The sequence below is a fragment of the Heloderma suspectum genome, chromosome 5 (assembly GCF_057233095.1).
Source record: "Heloderma suspectum isolate Gila_16-S chromosome 5, 16-S_ref, whole genome shotgun sequence".
In the NCBI taxonomy this organism is placed as follows: Eukaryota; Metazoa; Chordata; class Lepidosauria; order Squamata; family Helodermatidae; genus Heloderma; species Heloderma suspectum.
In genome coordinates, this window is record NC_139462.1 from 146,102,724 (window position 1) to 146,121,393 (window position 18,670).

Below are 18,670 nucleotides of genomic sequence, written 5' to 3' on the forward strand. Positions count from 1 at the left end.
TTGAATTACTGTGATGTTGAATCGTTTGCCTTGGATTCGTACTGAGATCATTCTATTGTTTTTGAGATTGTACCCCAGTACTGCTTTTCCCACCCTTTTATTGACTATGAGTGCTACTCCATTTCTTCTAAGGGATTCTTGCCACAGTAGTAGATATAATGGTCACCTGAATTAAATTCACCCATGCTTGTCCATTTTAGTTCATTGTAGTTGTCCATTTTAGTTCCCAAGATGTCAATGTTCAATCTTGCCATCTCATGTTTGAGCACCTCCAGCTTACCTTGATTCATTGATCTTACATTCCAGGTTCCTAAACAATATTGTTCTTTACAGCATCAGACTCTCTTTTCACCACCAGACACATCCACAGCTGAGTGTCCTTTCGGCTTTAGCCCAGCCGCTTCACTCTTTCTGGCGCTACTTGGAAATACCCTCTGCTCTTCCCCAGTAGCATATTGGACACCTTCCGACCTGAGGGGCTCATCTTCCGGCGTCATCTCTTTTAGCCTTGTGATACGTTCCATGGGGTTTTCTTGGCAAGAATACTGGAGTGGGTTGCCATTTCCTTCTCCAGTGGACCACATTTTGTCAGAACTCTCTACCATGACCTGTCCGTCTTGAGTGGCCCTGCACGGCATAGCTTATGGCTTCACTGAGTTATGTAAGCCCCTTCGCCACAACAAGGCAGTGATCCATGAAGGGGTATGTGTGTTTACTTGGAAGTAAATCCTACTGAGTTCAAAAGGGTTTATTCCAAGGTAGGTGCGTTCAGGAGTTCAGCCTGAATGTTGTTACGAAGTGACTAGTTTAGGTATCATTAGAGCTAAACTACATCTTATGCTAATTACATAGTGTGTAGCTATGTGTGATAGTTTCCTTTACTCTTGTGTAAGTGTGCACAGACCTAATTCAGATCAGGACCATGGTGTTCCAGGAGGGGAGTGTAAACCTTCCCCCCACAAATTCAGTTAAGACTTTCCCCCCTTTTTTTGTTTAACCCCCTGTGGTGTGTGTGTGTGTAATTTCGGGAATAAACGGGGGGGGGGGAGGTTTAACCCTCCCTCCTGGAGCGCTGTGGTCCCAATCCTAATCAGGGTCACATGCACTTACATGAGAAATAAAGAAACAATTCTGGGTTTGGACATCCCTGGGTTGTTTAGCTCAGTGGGAGCAGTCGGTTGGTACCCAGCACACTTGCTTGCTCCGAACTACTCAAGGTTTGTTTAAATCCTAGGTTGCCATGACCTGATAATCAGGTCAGTGTCTTCATGAGATTATAGCCCAGTTGTGAGCCTGCCTGGACCTCACACAGTCGGGGGCATTTACATATGAACCAGTCATCAGTGTTCATTTTAAAAGAGTCTATGGATTATATTTTTGAGCATTTTAGTTGGATCATTCTAGTTGATTAGCCAGAAAATGAAATGTCATCTTTCTACCACAGATGGCTTAGTATTTCACCCTCTTCCTCCTATATAACAGCTTATTTTGTTACTTAAAGCCTTGAAGTTGCTCACAGTTCCCTAAATTAGTTATCTAGGGCAGTTGGATTTTTCAGTGCTGATGGTGTATTTGTACTGATACCCTTGGCAAACATCGCCCTCGCCCTCTTGAAAGAGTTGTATTAGAAGTAGGCGTGATATAGTGTACATGAAAACAGTTTTTCCTCTATTATGCTAATGTGGGGGTGGGGGAAAGTCCACATATCTTCAGGCCAAATTAAATATTGCCATTTCATCCCTCTATTTCCATTTTGTATGCCTATACCTGGAAAGGGCCAGCAGCTGAAGGCAATGGTGCTTGATTGCCAGGACCAGGATCCACCCTTCATTGAAATGGAAATGAGAATGGCTTAGCCTCGGAATGCCCCAGAGCAATGAATGGGGCTCCTGGACATGCAAAGCCAATCTCCCCCAACCCCAATAAATGCAAGGAAAGTCACCTGCTGCACATTAACTGACAATACAGAGAAGCTTTCACAACCTTACAGTCCAGTACCTGCACACCCATCAAGGATTTAAGACCCCATTTTTCAGGAATTATCCTTGGCACCTCTGCTCCTTTTGGTTTCCCATAGAACGTCTTTTGTTTTCTTAGAAGTGTAATTGCCCATGGTTTCCTAAGTTTAGAGTGCTTTTCCCAAGGGCAGCAACTTTGCCCTACTCAACCGCTCTCCATCAGTGCTTGAGCAGCAAACTAATTCAGGTAAAGTAATTCAGGAACTGCCGCCACTGCTTTTTAAAACAAATTTAAAGAGATGGGAGACCTGATCACAGAACTCCAACATATCGAGTTTGGCTCTCAGTGAATATACTGGTTATACTGGAATGTTGGAAGGGCCATGATAATAACTTTACTTTAGCTTCTCCATTTCACCCGTTTCTCCAGTGGTTTCCTTAAACATATGTGAATGTTTTTAACAGCTGTCTTTCAAAAGAATAATCTATGGAGACATTTAGATATCTTCACATTTACATAAACTTTCATACACGATATAGAGCATCTTTGAAATGCATCTCAAATACTTTATGCTACTCTTTCTGTGTGCAGTTGGGGAGCATGATTCATAGAAACCTATTCAGCATCAGATTGGGTGAAAAGAACAAAAAACCTTAATTTAGAACTATGAGAACACTCTTGCCACAGTCTGGGGAGAAAGGAAAGAGGGAACAGTAGGTGGAAACAAATGGTGAGTAGCTTTTCTTGCTAGCTGTATGCTAGAATGAAATTTCTCCCAAACCCACACAGGCATGAGAACGGAACACTGATGAGCAACCAATGATGCCCTTCAAGCCCAAAATGGGAAAGGCCCTGATGTGAGCACTTATAAGTGATGACTGGTTGGTCTTGGGAATAATCAGAGTCTGACTGAATACATCTCTCTCCTGCGCATGCATGCATGGATATGTATGTATGTATATATGTGTGTGTGTGTGTGTGTATATATGTATGTATGTATATATATATATATATATATATATATATATATATATATGAATGTATATATTCATTCATATGAATGAAGGTAATTGATGGAGTGTGATGAAGGGGCTCTCCCATCTTTCTCGTGAGGTAGAACAGGCCGTGATGCATGTCCTTCTGAAATAATTAACAGCTGTCACCACCCATGTTAATTCACTTTAGTCCAATTATGTGGGAATTCAAACCTGCGGTGTTTTGGGGAGAGGCAGAGACTCAGCTCTCTAGAAGTAACCGAGTAGCTTTAGACATGAGCAGCCAGTATGTGGGTGAACCTGATCCTGTAAGTTAGCCCAATTATTTAATCAACTCCACAGGCTTCTACTTCAAGCATTTATAAAATGAATCAGGATAAGCAAATAGGAGAAATCAGACAATTGCATGAAAAAATCCTAAATTAGGAATTATAATACAATTCCTAAATTAGTTTCAGCAACTTGCATAAGATGCAACATCCTTAGACATGCCAAAGTGCACAGGACCTGTTGTTGAGAGAAGCAAACAGAGTTCCTTAAGGGGGCATGTGGAGATAGAGGGGATACTAAATTCCCCCATTGTTATGTTGGGTTCCAGGATAGGTGACGGACAGTGGGAAAGTAAGCATCCAGTTAGATAGGACCTTGGGGCTGTCAGGTCCAACAGGCATCCTCAATCTTTTTGGACTTGTGGGCACATTTGGGAATTTGAGGCCATGCTGTGGACACTGCCACAAAATGCCTCATCAGTGGACTGCTGCTTTGACTTCTACCTGTCACGTCTATGGATCTTAGGCTGCGTCTTAAGTCAGCAAAAACTTTTGCTTCATGTCTGTTGCAGTGCAGTACAGCTAATGCTTCTTTTAAACTTATGTTTTGGCAACGTCCAGTAGTTGCTTGTCTTTGGGAGGAGGTTATTACACAGATAAATTTTGTACTGGATCAGTCTTTAATATTCACTGATGTACACTTACTTTTGAATGATTTACCTGTTTCATGGAAATTAACAAATAATCAATGCAAATGGATTCTCCATGCCCTTTTGACAGCTAAAAGACTGGTGTCTAAATGCCACCTTCCAATGAATACTCATTTGAATATTTGGTCCACTTTTGTTGAAACCCGTGTATAATTGCTAGAAAATTATATACATTTCATACAAATCCATGTGTGTATATTTTTTTTAAAGGAAAAAAAAGGGTGCCCACGGGTCCCATGGTGGGGACCCATTTGCAGGTGCCCACAGGTGCCGCATTTGGGACCACGTAGGGGTCCCACATGCAGGTGCCACTGCGGTGCCCATGGGTGCCATGTTGGGGACTGGGTTATGTCAGTTACCATGCAGATGAGGCTGCCTGTAAAAGAAAGACTAGAGACATCAATTTCCATGCTGACGAGGCTAGCTTGAAGAGAAGAAACAAGAGAGGAAACAGGGAACAATAAGATTGCCTGTTCAAACAAGGGCGCAAGGTTGCCATTTATGGGATTCAAGGTCAACAGGGGCTAATCAACGAAGTGTGGTGGAACAGAGTTTAGCTGTGAAGCTGTATTCTTCAGAGAATACAGTCCCATGCAAGGACAGGGGCTGAGCTATAGATCTATAGCTGTGGCTACAGATCCAAGAACATAGTTCAAGGCCATCTTCATGAAATAATTAAAAAACAACACCTTATCAAGTAGCAGTTCTCTACTGAGACAGGCATAAGCAGCCCCCACAATCAAATCCAGTGTGATCACAGCTGTGCATGCTCTATGTTTAAAAAACAGCATCAGTGTTCTGTGCCAGGTAACCAAAGGGGAAAAGTATCTGATATATGGCAACATGTGCATATGCAGACTTGATTTGCATCATATAAGGTCCAGAACCCTGCTGTAGCCTTCAGATTATGAACTGGGACTTTCCTGATACCACCAGAACTATCATGCAGCTGAAGTACCTGAAGGCCGTAGCAGATTCTCAGCCTCTAGGTCAGGGGTAGGCAATCTTTCAGGGCCTATGGACACATTTGGCCATTTGAGGAACTGTCCTGGGCACCAGCACAAAATGGCTGCCACAGGGGACATGGCTAGTCACAAAGGACAAACAGCCTGCCCAAAAGACTGGGTATAAGGCAGAGATGGAGTCTGAGCCCCTACATACTAAACAACTCCTTTGAATTCACAGTACCAACAGAAACCTATTTAACAGAAGGCAAACTCTTTGTCTCTCTCCCTTCTTCTCTGCCAGCCAAGTCATCCTTCCCACTATCTCTTTTTCTCTCTCACTCTGGATCACCAGCTATAGATGCATTCTCTCTCTCTCTCTCTCTCTCTCTCTCACACACACACACACACACACACACACGTATCCATCATGTATGTATACAAACATGTATATACCCATGCCCTTCTCTTCTCTCTGCAGGCACCCAAAAATCCACACTCACTCTTTTTCAGGATCCCTCAAATATCCCGCCCACGACCAATCCTCTTTCTCTCGTTCCCTCTTTTTCACACACATGCAGCCCCTATCCATTCAGACATACAAGTACACATGTAACCATACATACATATAAGTGTGTAAAAGGTCTTGGCACATAGTGATGACATCGTTGCTTCAGGAACTGGAAGCTTCTAAATGGCCCAATCAGGATCCAGTTCATATCAGATGCACATCCTGGATGGTATGGCATCCAGGTGAATATAAAACTGTAGGTGATAGACTTTTCATATCCAGTGTCCAAACTCTGACTTTTTTCTTCTTTTTTTTACTGTGGATTAGAGATGTCTGGATTTTGTGAAATCCGTCCCACGTGTGTTTCGTGATGTCGGTTGTTCTGACGTCCATTCACAGACAGATTCCAATTTTTTTTTAAATGTGGAAAAATATGCAAATAATTCCGTAAGAGGGTTCGCAACAATTTACATAATTTATGTTAGTACGTAACATTTAGTATATTGTCCCGCATTCCATTCACCTTTTCCCGAAGTATATTTATCGTGTGTATTTTTTCTACGAATAAATTTGCATAAATTTTGGGAAAGTTAAGGAAAAAAAAGTCTGAACATTCATGGACTCCACACAGCTTGAGCGGGGTGGTCCACAGCAGATTCCTCAGGTCGGATTCTCAAAAATCCGAGCTCATTTTAGTCCGTCTCTAATTTCTCCCATGGAACCTGGAATGTCAGATCAATGTCAGATCAATGAATCAGAGAGCGCAGGACAGGAAGGCCTGGTGTGCTATGGTCCATGGGGTCACGAAGAGTCGGACACGACTGAACGACTGAACAACAACAACAATTTCTCCCACATCCCTACTGTGGATACAAATCTGCTGTTGCAGTAGATTTTACGGTACTGACTGTGCCCTTCCTGAAGTGCATCAGTCTGCACTTGAACACAGAATCCATAATAAAAAACAGATGCGCAAAAGACAACTGACGCAATCCCACGTGTTATTTAGTTCTTTCAGAAACTCGTTTAAACAATTAGGGCTGTCAATCACCTGCCTTTTAGCTGTTAGATCAAATATACTAAATTTGATCCAACAGCTAAACATACAATAACCTCTACAGAACAGCCCTTTTGAGATGGTGAAGGATGTGAGAATAAATTACTATAAGGAAAGCTGCGACTCATCGTTACAAAGAAAGGTCATTTAATCACAGAGTTTTAGTTGATGAATCTACTGATTAAAGTTACAGCCATACACAAGCCACTTTGTAAATGGATACTTACCTATTACTTTTCCTAGAAAGAGTGACTTAAGTGAGCTGAACTGAAGGTTTGAGGGTCCTGGCAGGGTGTGGGTTTCTGGAGAATAGTGGTCCAGCTGGAAAAAAAAATACAGAAACAACAAAACCGGGCTTTTAGAAGAGTGCACACATACAATGCTATTGAACCGGGGACCGATCTACATTGCGCCCGCCGTCACAATGAATTTGGTGTCCCGTCGGGTTAAACGCTCTCGCATTAAAACGTGATTATTCACACTCACCCATTTTCCCCATTGCAGTGCTTCATCGAATGCACGAGCTCGGCTCACACTTGAGCGTTGTGCTGTTTCCCTGCGCACGCTTGTCTGATCTCGGATGCTAAGTGGGGTCGGCCCTGGTCAGTAGTTGGATGGGCAACTGCCTGGGAATCAGGCTTCCTGCACTGAGCAGGGGGTTGTTGTATCCCTTCAAAGGAGACTAAGTTTTACCCCCCCATCCCCCACTCCGGATGTGTGTTTTTTTTAATTAAGGCATTATCCTCGCAGAAGCGGGGCTTCTCCGCGAAGTTTTTTTTCCCTAATTCAGGCATGATCTTCGAAGCTTTGAAGTTGTGAAGCTTCACAACTTCAAAGATCATGCCTGAATTAGGAAAAAAAAAACATTGCAGAGAAGCCCCAATTCTGCGAGGATAACGCCTTAATTAAAAAAAAAAAAAAATCCAGAGCAGGGGATAGGAGGGGGTAAAACTTAATTTCATTTGAAGGGATAGAATAACCCCCTGCTCAGTGCAGGAAGCCTGATTCCCAGGCAGTTGCCCATCCAACTACTGACCAGGGCCAACCCTGCTTAGCATCCGAGATCAGACAAGCATGCGCACATCCAGCCCTTTGCTTGTTGCTGAGGAAATGGGGGCTGCTGAGGAAGCTATGCGAGCAGTAGCCGGAAGAAGACATGGGGCCTCGTGAGCTGTGACTGGACAGGAGGGAAATACAAACACTGTCGTATATGGACAGGCAGGGGAGGGGACTACAACTGGATTTGTAGTTTTGGACAACTGGATCCCTGAGGAGATTACGCCACCATATAGAGACCATTGCTTTTGGATGCTCGTATTTCATCCCTGATAAGCAGTGAAGCCCAGTTAGCATCCTTGAGAAGCAAGGTCAGGCCACCGTGAAGGCTTCAAAAGAGGGTGTCACAGTCTCAAACCCCCTCCAGTTCACATACTCACATAAGATGCTTGGCTGGGGAATGCTGGGAGTTGTAGGACTCTTTTTCTATCTAAACATGCATACGATTGTGCCCTTAGAAATGAAGGGCATTTATCTATGACAGGTTTAATTGAGTTGAACCGACTGCAAAACTATTCAAATTTGACCCATTCAAATTTGAGGAAATAAATCCAAACGACAAGGTGCTACATTTTGTTATGATTGTGGGGCAGGGGGGTGGGGAGAATTTTGGGTTGGGGTTTCAGCTCAAATTTTGGATTCAAGGAGAAATTCAAGGTTTAGACGCCTCCAACTCTGGCTTTTGTCCATAAAAACCAAAATAATAAAACACCCCAAACTTGTTTTACGATCATTTGACCATGTCCAAATATGACATACATGAATTTTGCTGAATCCCGACTTAGGATTTCTTGCAGCATTGATTTGATCAGAATAATCCTGAAGTGTGACAATTGAAAACAACAAAACAGAAGGAATTCATCAGTTAACTGCCTGTGTTTGACACAGCATTGCAACACAGGGGTATCTTACTTGGGAGGGGAGATTACACGATGTGAAGAAAATGAAGTACGTTTCAAAGCCAAAATGAATTTTGGCCTGCTTTGGAGGGTGGTTATGGCCAAGTGGAAAGGCTCCCCCAGTTCCTTATGAATTTTGCTGTATAACTGACATTGAACTCTAAATCAGGGGTGGGCAGCAGGTAGATCTCCAGATGTTTTGGACTTCAACTCCCAAAAGCCACTACCAGCATGGTCAGGAATGGTGGGAGTTGAAGTCAAAACAGCTGGAGAACTACTTTCTGCCCAACCCTGCTCTATGTAATAGAAAATTAGCTGATTTCTACACTATCCTTTGACGCTTACATTCACATCCCTAGTAGTCATTAAACTACTTCCCAAGCCTTCCCAAACCTGATGTGTTGGACTCCAACTCATAGAATCTCCCTGCCAATATTGGCTGTCAACTTTAATTGTTAACACCGCTGCCTTGAATTGAGCCTGAAAGCTAACTGGCAACCAGATGGTTTGTTAAGCCACAGTTTAGTAATTTAAGGCTGACTTAAGACATCTAAAAAGACAATATGTGAGAATCTAATGCAGGAGATGTCTGAACTGCTAAACAGTGATACAGGGATAGGATTTTTTTCTAAAAGTTAAGATGTGCTGCCCTCTAGTGGCTATCTGGGAGTAAGCCATTAGAAGATAAAAATTAGTAGTCCTCCCATGAAGTATTGGAATAGCTCATTCTAATAAATATAATAGTGTTCCTAACAATGCAAATACTGTGAGGATGTGTTGTTTGCAAAGAATATTGCATTTTAACGAAGTTACAAATAATAAGAATGAAAATTAACAATGCTATGAATGGATATTCAATTATAGTTTGATTTTTTAAAAGGCATAATTGTTAATGGGAATAAATTATAGTTTCTTAACTACAGGAATAAATCGGCCAAAATTAAGCATTTTTTATTTCCATTTATTCTAATGGGGAATGTAAAAGGACATGATATACTCTACCAACGAAATTAATGGGAACTAATAGTGCTAAACTCTGGCTGGACTGTGACGTTTGGGCAGGAACTTTTTATTAGAGTACAATCCTATGCATGTTCAGACAGAAAAAAGTCCTACAACTCTCAGCATTCCCCAGCCAGCCATGCTGGATGGAGAATGCTGGGAGTTGTAGGACTTCTTTCTGTCTAAACATGAATAGGATTGCACCTTTAATTGCTTTTGAGTTAAGGAGCAGCAAGCCCAGTATCACTCCAAAGGTGACATTTACAAAACTCAAGAGTCTCCCTGCAAGTTATTCCTGTGTTTAACAGTCATATAGGAAAAGTTGATACATGACTAAGGGCGCAATCCTAACTAGATAGGTGGCTGCCTCCGACCCCGGAGGCGACCGCTTATCCAAAGCAAGGCAGGAGAGGCACGGGGGAATCGTTCCCTCCACGCCTCTCCTGCCTTGCTATTTTTTGCTAGACAGCCGTTTTTGGCTGTCTAGTGGTGGTGGGGCCGACCAGGAGAGGAAGCTGCCGTACGACACATTGGATGTGTCATACGCGCAGCTCCTCTCTCCTCGCCCCGGAACGCCCCCCAGCCCCAGCTCTTTTCAGTCACCCCATACTCCTTTTCCAAGTGTGGAGGATGGGGCTTCTCTGAGCTGCCCCCGAGGCAGCACAGACAAGGGGGGCAGTTGGTTTTCCTGGAACCGACTTCGGAGTGCAGGCTCCGAGGTTGGTTCCTGGAAATGAGCATATCCTGTGGCCCTCTAGACAGTGTCTAGCGGCTGTAGGATTGCTCTCTCCCTTCCTCTAAATAAGAAATGTCTACTTCCAATGATTCAAGGGGGCCTCAGCAGTACCAAGTCTGTCTTAGAGGCACTAAATAATTTTTACTAGTACTAACCCTTCCCCCATGACGTCTTTAGACATGGAAATGAGTTTCAAGGGCAAACCCTTGTTGCAACAAAACAAGTAACTTGAAATTACAATGTTTAAGATGGGGGTAGGCATCTAGTATCCTGAGACATGTTGCCTCTATACTAATCTAGCTATTCAAATATTAACTTAAAGAACAATATTCAAGAGGCTGAACAGGTTTTTTTTAGGCCCATGGGAAAGTCCAAACACACAATATTTATATAAAATAAAATCAAGCCAAAAAACAATTAACAACCCACCACACTGCAAGTGTAAAAGACTGAAGCCATTAAAAAAAATCTGATTAGTGCTATAGTGGGTGTAGGTGCCTAGTCCTCAACAAAACATATGTATGCATACACCCAGGCTTCTGCAAGGCTGTGGAACAAGAAGTCCTCACTCCTGTCTTTGATATTCAGCTATATCATGATGCAATACTAAAGACAGGCCAGCTCTTACAAAAGGGCACTCTTGGCTTTATAACATTATTTTACTGGAGTCAGATCACAGGCAGTCTGTTGGCGCTGTAACCCCTTCCAAAGTCTGTCCTTCTTTCTCTAGCCAAAGGGGGGTGGGGGAGGGGAAATCATGAGCGTCTCATTTATCTTCGATACATAGATGGCTTAGATTTCCCCACTTTCTGCCTGCATTCTGTTTGTGAATTCTACGTTCCCCTCGAATTACGATGCACCATCCCTAGTACTAATGCTATCATTGTAACCATGGCTGCCGTCAAAGGCAGGCACTGAGAAGAGCCTCCTGGACTTGCTCCTCTTCAGCACTGCAATCTGCTTGTTCACCTGCCACTCCCTCTGGCCCAAGCAACACAGGTAATATGGAGGAGTAGATGCCTGCTTACTCTTTCACCGGCTCTCTGCCTGTCAAGCAAGCAAGTGGTAGCGAAGATGAAAAAGAGGAGCAGCAGCAAGAGGAGCTGGTGACAATGGCAGGGAGAAGGCAGACTCACTGAGGGAGGGGGCTACTGAGGGTGTCCTGCCCAGGGGCCCTCAAAAACCTGGGGCCGGCACTGATCATAACCTCCACAACAGCCACTGGTACACACTTACCTGGACAGTTATCGCCTTTCCTGTCCGTGTGATGTTAACACTGTGCGGTTGTCCATTTGAGACATTCCTGTGATCTACCTTGATATTATATGGCTCTTTCACACCTCCAAGGTTGTATCGAATCTGTAAGTTTCCTACAGAAAGGAACATTCAACAGTTTTGTTATTTTGATCTCATAGACTTTAATCCTTTAAAATCCCTCACTTCTTAGCTTTCACATCCTGTCACCATCATATTGCCAGGGTTCACACAACCCTTTAACCCACCATGGGTTCTTGTGTTGTCTGAACGCAGAGCATGTTCTGCAGCGTGGCTTGTTAACCATGTGGTGTGGTTTACTTTTCTCGAACAAGCCACCTTGAGAACCCATGGCTTGTTGCTGGGTTGTTCAGGGTGGTTACCAAGCTACACTGCATGGTTAATGAGCAACCCTGCAGAAAATGTGCTGTGTTCAGACAACACGGTAACCCACTCTGCAGAAAACATGCTGTGTTTAGACAACACGATAATCCATGGTTCAACAGTAACCCATACTGGGTGGGTTAGCGTGTTCTGTGAACCCAATTTTAAGGCCCATTTCACACATTCCATAGAGGCAAACCCAGGTTTACCACTGAGTGCTCACCCAACACAGAGCTGCAGCCATCCATGAGTGCTGTACCTGTTCTCACAATCATGTTTTTGCCACATTCACACTTTTAGCTGTACACATAGGGCCAAAGCAGACATTACTTTATGTCTTTTATAATTTTAACTCTAGAGTAGGCATAGGGACCCCATTTCAGATCAGGACCCTAGCATGGGGGTGGGACTGTATAGGGGCTTTAAAGTTTTGGATTGAGACCTTGTGCCTACTCTAGAGCAGAAATGAACAACTGACGCAGCTGCTAGAAACAGCTTTAAAGTAATGTCCTTTACCTGAAACTGTAATGTGTGAGGTTTAAGGGAGAACTTGTAAAGAGCAAGATGGGAGTTGTTTTTAGTACATGGGTAGGAAGTGAGATGATGGGACAAACATCTCAGCAACAAAGCAGTTGCAAACCTCTATATCCCCAAACGAGCAGGGCCTATGATTGAAATAATTTTAAACAATGACCTGTTTTCTTTATAATTTATTTAATTATTTAATGCATTTAATGCATGCATTTAATGCATGCACCTTTCAAGACTGCAGTCTTCCCAAGGCAGCTTCCAATATGAAACATACACTTCCATATGAATAGGAAAAGTTGATTAAAACATAAATTGGTTTTAAACACATTTAAGAATGAACCACTTAAAATAAGCCAAATCCAAACCAACAATACCTACTAAAAACAACATATATAATTACAAACTCTTTCAATTAAAAGCCAAAGAAAACAAATACATTTTAAAAACCCTCTGCAAAAGCAACGACAGAGCCAGACATAGATCTTTCATGAGCAAATTCCATTGGGCAGGGCCACCAACGAGAAGGCCTTATCTTTAGTGCCCACCAACCTTGTAGATCTCAATGGCGGGCCAGCGAGTAGGGCCTCCAAGTGATGATTTCAATGCATGGGAGGCACATAAGGGTGTAGGCAGTCCTTCAAATAACCTCAGCCCAAACAATTTAATGCTTTAAAGGTCAAAAACAGAACTTTGAATTGAGCTCGGAAATACACTGGCAACCAGTGCAGCTGGAATTAGTAGGTGGAAAACAGAGGCAGACTTGTGTGTCATCTGCATATATATATATTATTGTTGTTGTTGTTATTATTGTTAACATTTCTATACTGTCCCATAGCCGAAGCTCTCTCGATGGGTTACAAAAGTTAAAACATTAAATATTGATGACTTTCCCCTAGCAGTTTCATATAGATCAGGAGTGGAGAACCTAGGAGAAGAAGCTGCTTGTCTGAATGGGGAAGCTCTGTATCTAGCCTGGAGGTTCCCCATGGTTGGTGTAGATCTCAATGTTAAATAGCGGGAACAGAAGAGAACACCGTAGTATCCCACAGGCCAAAGGCCACGGAGCAGAGCGGAAGTTTCCCAGCACTACCTCCTGAGACTGATTCATCTGGTAGGATCAGAGCCACCACGATACTGGGCTCTGTGCCCCCTATATCCAAACCAGTGAGGTGATCCAGAAGGGTACAGTGGTTGATAGTATTGAAAGCTACTGAGAGGTCCAGGAGAATGTACACATTGCACTCCCCTGTCCATTCCCCATCTAGTTGGGTAACCAGGGCTTTTTTGGTCCCCAAACTAGTGCTACACTGGCTTGGAATTAAGTTGTTTAGTACCCTAGTACCCTATTCATCAGTAGAGAGGTACCTTTCAGTTGTTCCATGGCACTAGTCCGGAAACTGTTTTGGACAGGCCAATGCATATGACAAATTCTCACAAAAGGAAAGCAAAGCCCATCACTTACCAGAGGGATTCACCAGCACCACCATGTAGTCCTGGGAGTAAGAACTGATGTACAGAAGGATACAGGGGGCTTTGTTAGTGCTGAAGCTAAAACTGAGCTCTTCTTTATTCAGGCTTAGATCTGACATGGTGTTCTCCGGTTCTTTTGAGCTTAAGACAGTTCTACTTTCCTTCATATTATTCGGGGCTGCTGAAAAATTATACCGGAGCCACATCCCCTCTTCAAAAAATGCTCCAACATCTGGAGGAAGGGAACAGAAAGATGAAGTGAATTACATCCTTTGATGGGCAAGTTCAATGATTACAATGGTCTTATTAGCTGCTTTTTCTTTCTGATATACTTGATCCAGACCTCGCAGCTTGTTAAATAGGCTGGTTCAGAGATAATGTTCCAGAAATTGGATCAAGACTTAGTCATGCTTAGAATAAACACATTGAAATAAATGGTCTACTAAGCATGACTAGCTGTCCTGGGCTCCTTGTGAGGAAGGGTGGAATATAAATAAAATAAATAATAAGTCTGGATCCACCACCATATTTTATAAACTGTGGTTTATGAAGCCAGGAATGAGTGTTGGACCTGTGTGCTCCTCCCTTCTCCCCTCACAGGCCAACTTACATGCAGATCAGATTCTGGCTTAATATCCTGGTTAGTAAACTGACATTAAACCAGATTCCCCCATTTTGGATGAAATGGGTAACTCTGCTTAAACAAACTAGGATCTCCATGGTTTATGAAGCTGAGAATGTTATGTCACCACTGGCCTAATGGCTCTCAACCTGGGTGTCAACTTCTATCCTCCAATAGGTCTATAATTTTGGGACATGGAATCTAGCTGTGGCCTTCCATCAGCCAAACTGTCCTCTGGGTATCAGGCTTCGGATGAATGTTAATGTATTTAACAATGCGTAAGGGATACTGTCACAAACCTGTAGGCAAATGCTGAGTAAGGAAAATGTAAAAAGTGTGACAACATCATTTTAATGAGGCTTCTTCACAATGTTTTGTTAAATCCAGCACTAGGAACATTTTTATGACTTGCTGTTATCCCATTTCAGTTTTTCAGAAAATTGAATTAATGTGCTTAGAAGTGTCCCTGGTGGATCCCATAAAACGACTGTTCATCCTTTCTTTTCAAAGATCTCAGTGATAGATTTATAGCTGTCATTCCATAGCAGAAACAGTAAATCTCCTCCAAAATACTAACATGAAAAGCAATTCCTTTTTACACCTTTCTTCTTTGTTAGATCCAATTTTGTCACTTTTGATTGATAATGAAAATCTCAAACGTGCATGCGGATACTACCAAGCATGAGCCATATTACTTTGGGTTTGACCCTACTTTATGTTTCAGTAGTATTTTGCCCATAAAATGGCACTTCTCATAGCACAACTGGCTTGTTACAGATTGCTTCCATGCATAGGCTTTTTAAGTGGTTCCCCCTTCCCCTGCCAGTTCAGTGCCCAATGGTTGTATGAATAGATCCCCCTTTATTTTGGTATTAATGAGGCATTCATTAAGGCTATCAATCCACTGAGGATATTAATTGATTAATTATCTACCTTTTAACCACTGCTTATTTATTTATAGTATTTTTAATGTACCCAATAACAAATATTCTGAGTGGATTACAAAAAACAACAACAATACAAATGATTAAAAGAATACAATACAATACAATGCAAAATAACAAAGAATATATAAGAACAGCCATAAAATCTAAAAAACAAGTATTTAAAAAGCCTGGGAGAAAAGAAAGGTCTTTTGCTGATGCTGAAAAGGTAACAATGTAGGCCCCACAATCCTTAGGGAGAGCATTGCATCAACAGGGCTCTACTAATTAACCAACTAATAATGGAATCACTTTGCATATAGATGCCTTTTGAGGACAATGAAAAAATGTTTGAGATAAATTGTAATAAGCAAACACTGCTGCGCATTGTTAGGAAGGAAAGCCATCTTTAATCTCTTAATTTCGTTCTCCATTACAGTCAGGGCTGGCGTCAAGGGTGGGCATGGCCGGGCACCTGCTGAGGGACCACACCCCAGCAGGGGCCCACTGACAAGGGCCCCCTGGAGTTGCTCCTCCTCTTCACTACTGCAACCTGCTTGTTCACCTGCCTCTCGCTCTGGCCCAGACAAAGGTGGTGAGGAGCCGGTGCAGCAGATGTCACTGCCTCCTTGTTCATTTGCTCTCTGCTGTCAAGCAAACAAGCGGTAGCAATGATAAGAAAGAAGATGAAGGGCAGGAACAGCAGTAGCAGTTGGTGACGAGAAGGGAGACCCGCTGAGGGAGGGGGCCCATTGAGGGTGTCTTGTCCAACAGCCCTCAAAAACCTGGAGCTGGCACTGATTACAGTACTACACCAGAAACACCGCCTTCATTCCCAAAGGGCCCTTCTGATGACACACTTCAGCTTTCTCCCATGCCAGCCAAAACACAGGCAAGGGGCTTTGTAACGCATTCCCCACCACACACATTCCAGTGGGAACAGCAACAACAGAGGCTCCCTCAGCGATCTCCCCTTATGCTTCTGAGCTCCGCTCCTCACTCCCATTTGCATGTGGTTTGTCCTGCAGAAGGGAGTAAGCAGCTAAGGGCAAGGGAGTGTCAATAAATGGGCAATCCTCATAATGGAGGGAGGTTAACCATGCGGGTCCCCGAGGGTGCTTTTTACCTCGCTCATAGATGTTCTGCATTAAGGGCGGAACAGTGAGAAGGTGGCCAACTTTGCTGACATCACATCATTTAGGGTGGTTAAAACAAAAAGGGATTGTGATGAGCTCCAAAAAGATCTCTCTGAATTGGGGGAATGAGCATCAAAATGGCAAATGTGATTTAAGGTAAGCAAGTGTAAAATGCAGCAAAATATCCCATCTTCACATATATGCTGATGAGGTCCGAACTAGCCTCTAGAGTCAAAATACTTTAAATTAGAATGATTGTGCCTTAGCTGAAACCACCCCCAAAGTATATCTAATGTGATTTGTTGTTGTTGTTGTTGTTATTTACATTTCTATACTGCCCCATAGCCAAAGCTCTCTGGGAGGTTCACAAAGATTAGAAACCATTTTAAATAAAATTATATACAGTGTACAACCATTTAGATAAAACATATAAACAAACAGCACACACGGTGACAACATATATCTAAAAACAATGTATAAACAATCAAGCAAAACACAGTCCAGGGGCTGATTAAGCTCATTATATGCTACCAAATGCCTGAGAGGCCAGTTTTATTTTAACCTGGCACTGAAAGGATCACAATTTTGGTGCCAGGAAGGCCTTGTCAGGGAGATCATTCTGTAATTGGGGGGCCACCACCAAGAAGGCCCTCTCCCTTGTTGCCACCCTCTGAGGTTCCCTTGGACGAGGCACCCGGAGGAGGGCCTTAGAAGCTGAACACAGTGTACAGGTCAGTTCATGCCAGGAGAGGTGCTCCATGAGGTCCTGTGGTCCCAAGCCATGTAAGATTTTATAGCACAAAAACAGCACCTTGAATTGGGCTCAGAAACATACAGATGTGAATTATTAAGTCTAAGGTAGGTGTTTCTATCCACTGGTTTCCTATAGCTTAGTACAGAAATAATCTCTTCTTTTGATCACTGAGACATCCAGGAAATTCATTCTGTCATAATCATATTGCATTTCGAATTGGATGTTCACATCCTTTGAGTTAACCTATTCAATAAAAGCACTTAAATACTCCTTAGTTCTCCCACTAAATCATAACTGTAGTGCCACCACGCCTGAATTGCAAAAATGGATTGCTTTGATCAAAAATATACTCTCTCTCTACCAGCCAACCCCACCCTGCGGCATATCCAGGAGCTACCAGGTGCTGGAGGTATTAATTTTATTTACAGGGTGGATGGGTGTGCTGAGAAAGGCTGAGAAGTGCAGTGTTGGGTGTGGCTCCAGTTGCTCACTGTCTGAATTTCTCCAGAGTGCCCTTGGGCTCAAGTGGAATCCCACATGGACCCAGGGGCTCTCTGAGGAAAATAAGATGGCAGGTGGCTGGAGTCTCAGCTGGCACTGTGCTCTGCATCATCCCCAGCTGCCCTGTAAAGAAGTTGCTAGTTTTCAACGGGTTGCAAGGGGAAGGGCAAGGAGAGCCTCACAGACATGCTAACAGGCTCCAAGGGGGCAACAAGTTGTCATTCATATCGAGCACTGACTCACATTTTTATGACATATCTCAATAATTTTACAGACATAGGGCTGTACCCAGTGGTGTCATTCCTCTAGTGCAAAACTTCTCCTGCCCACAGAAACCCCGTTTGTATCCTTGTGCAAGGGTCAAATCCAATACTTCTGCTTGCACAAGCTGTTTCACAACTCACTACAACCATTACACTAGGTGTTGCGCTCGTTCCAATAGTGGTTGTGCAATCAGCATCCTGCACTGAGCAGGGGGTTGGACTCGATGGCCTTGTAGGCCCCTTCCAACCCTGCTGTTCTATGATTCTGTGATTCTATTCTACTATTCTATGATTCTACCTCTGGTGGAACACCAGCCCTTGTTATTTTTCTGCAAGCATAATGTTGGATAGAACCCATAGTTTAGTTTGGGAAGTAGGGCAGAGTTCGACCCTTGCAGCAATCCTGTAAGGAGATTCCGGGTGTGCTCAACATAATGCTCAACATTAGCATTCCGGCATGCAGTCACTGTAAGAAGTGAGGCCTTTTCATGGTCACCTCTTCTCCGTGGAACTCCCTGCCTAAGGAAAGCAGTCAAGCTGCCTCTCTTCTGACCTTGAGGAGGCTGACAAAAAAAGTGTCTGCTTTGTGAAGCTTCTGAGAGAATGGGTTAGCTTTTGATACCAGGTATCTATGCGCCCCCTTTATTGTTTTGTTGTTCAGCAGTAGTGTTAATTGTATGTTTTAACTGAATGG

General features: G+C 43.1%; 1 protein-coding gene across 1 annotated transcript in view; it reads right to left on the reverse strand.

Annotated features, from left to right (window-relative positions):
• CNTNAP2 (contactin associated protein 2) overlaps positions 1–18,670 on the reverse strand; it is a 2,014,778-nt gene that overhangs the window by 77,690 nt on the left and 1,918,418 nt on the right. Inside the window, exons 19-21 of the mRNA XM_084857751.1 lie at positions 13,770–14,009; positions 11,375–11,508; positions 6,673–6,766 (exon numbers count right to left, since the gene is read on the reverse strand). Of these exons, the coding sequence (XP_084713877.1) occupies positions 6,673–6,766; positions 11,375–11,508; positions 13,770–14,009 (468 nt within the window). The remainder of the gene's footprint in view (positions 1–6,672; positions 6,767–11,374; positions 11,509–13,769; positions 14,010–18,670) is intronic.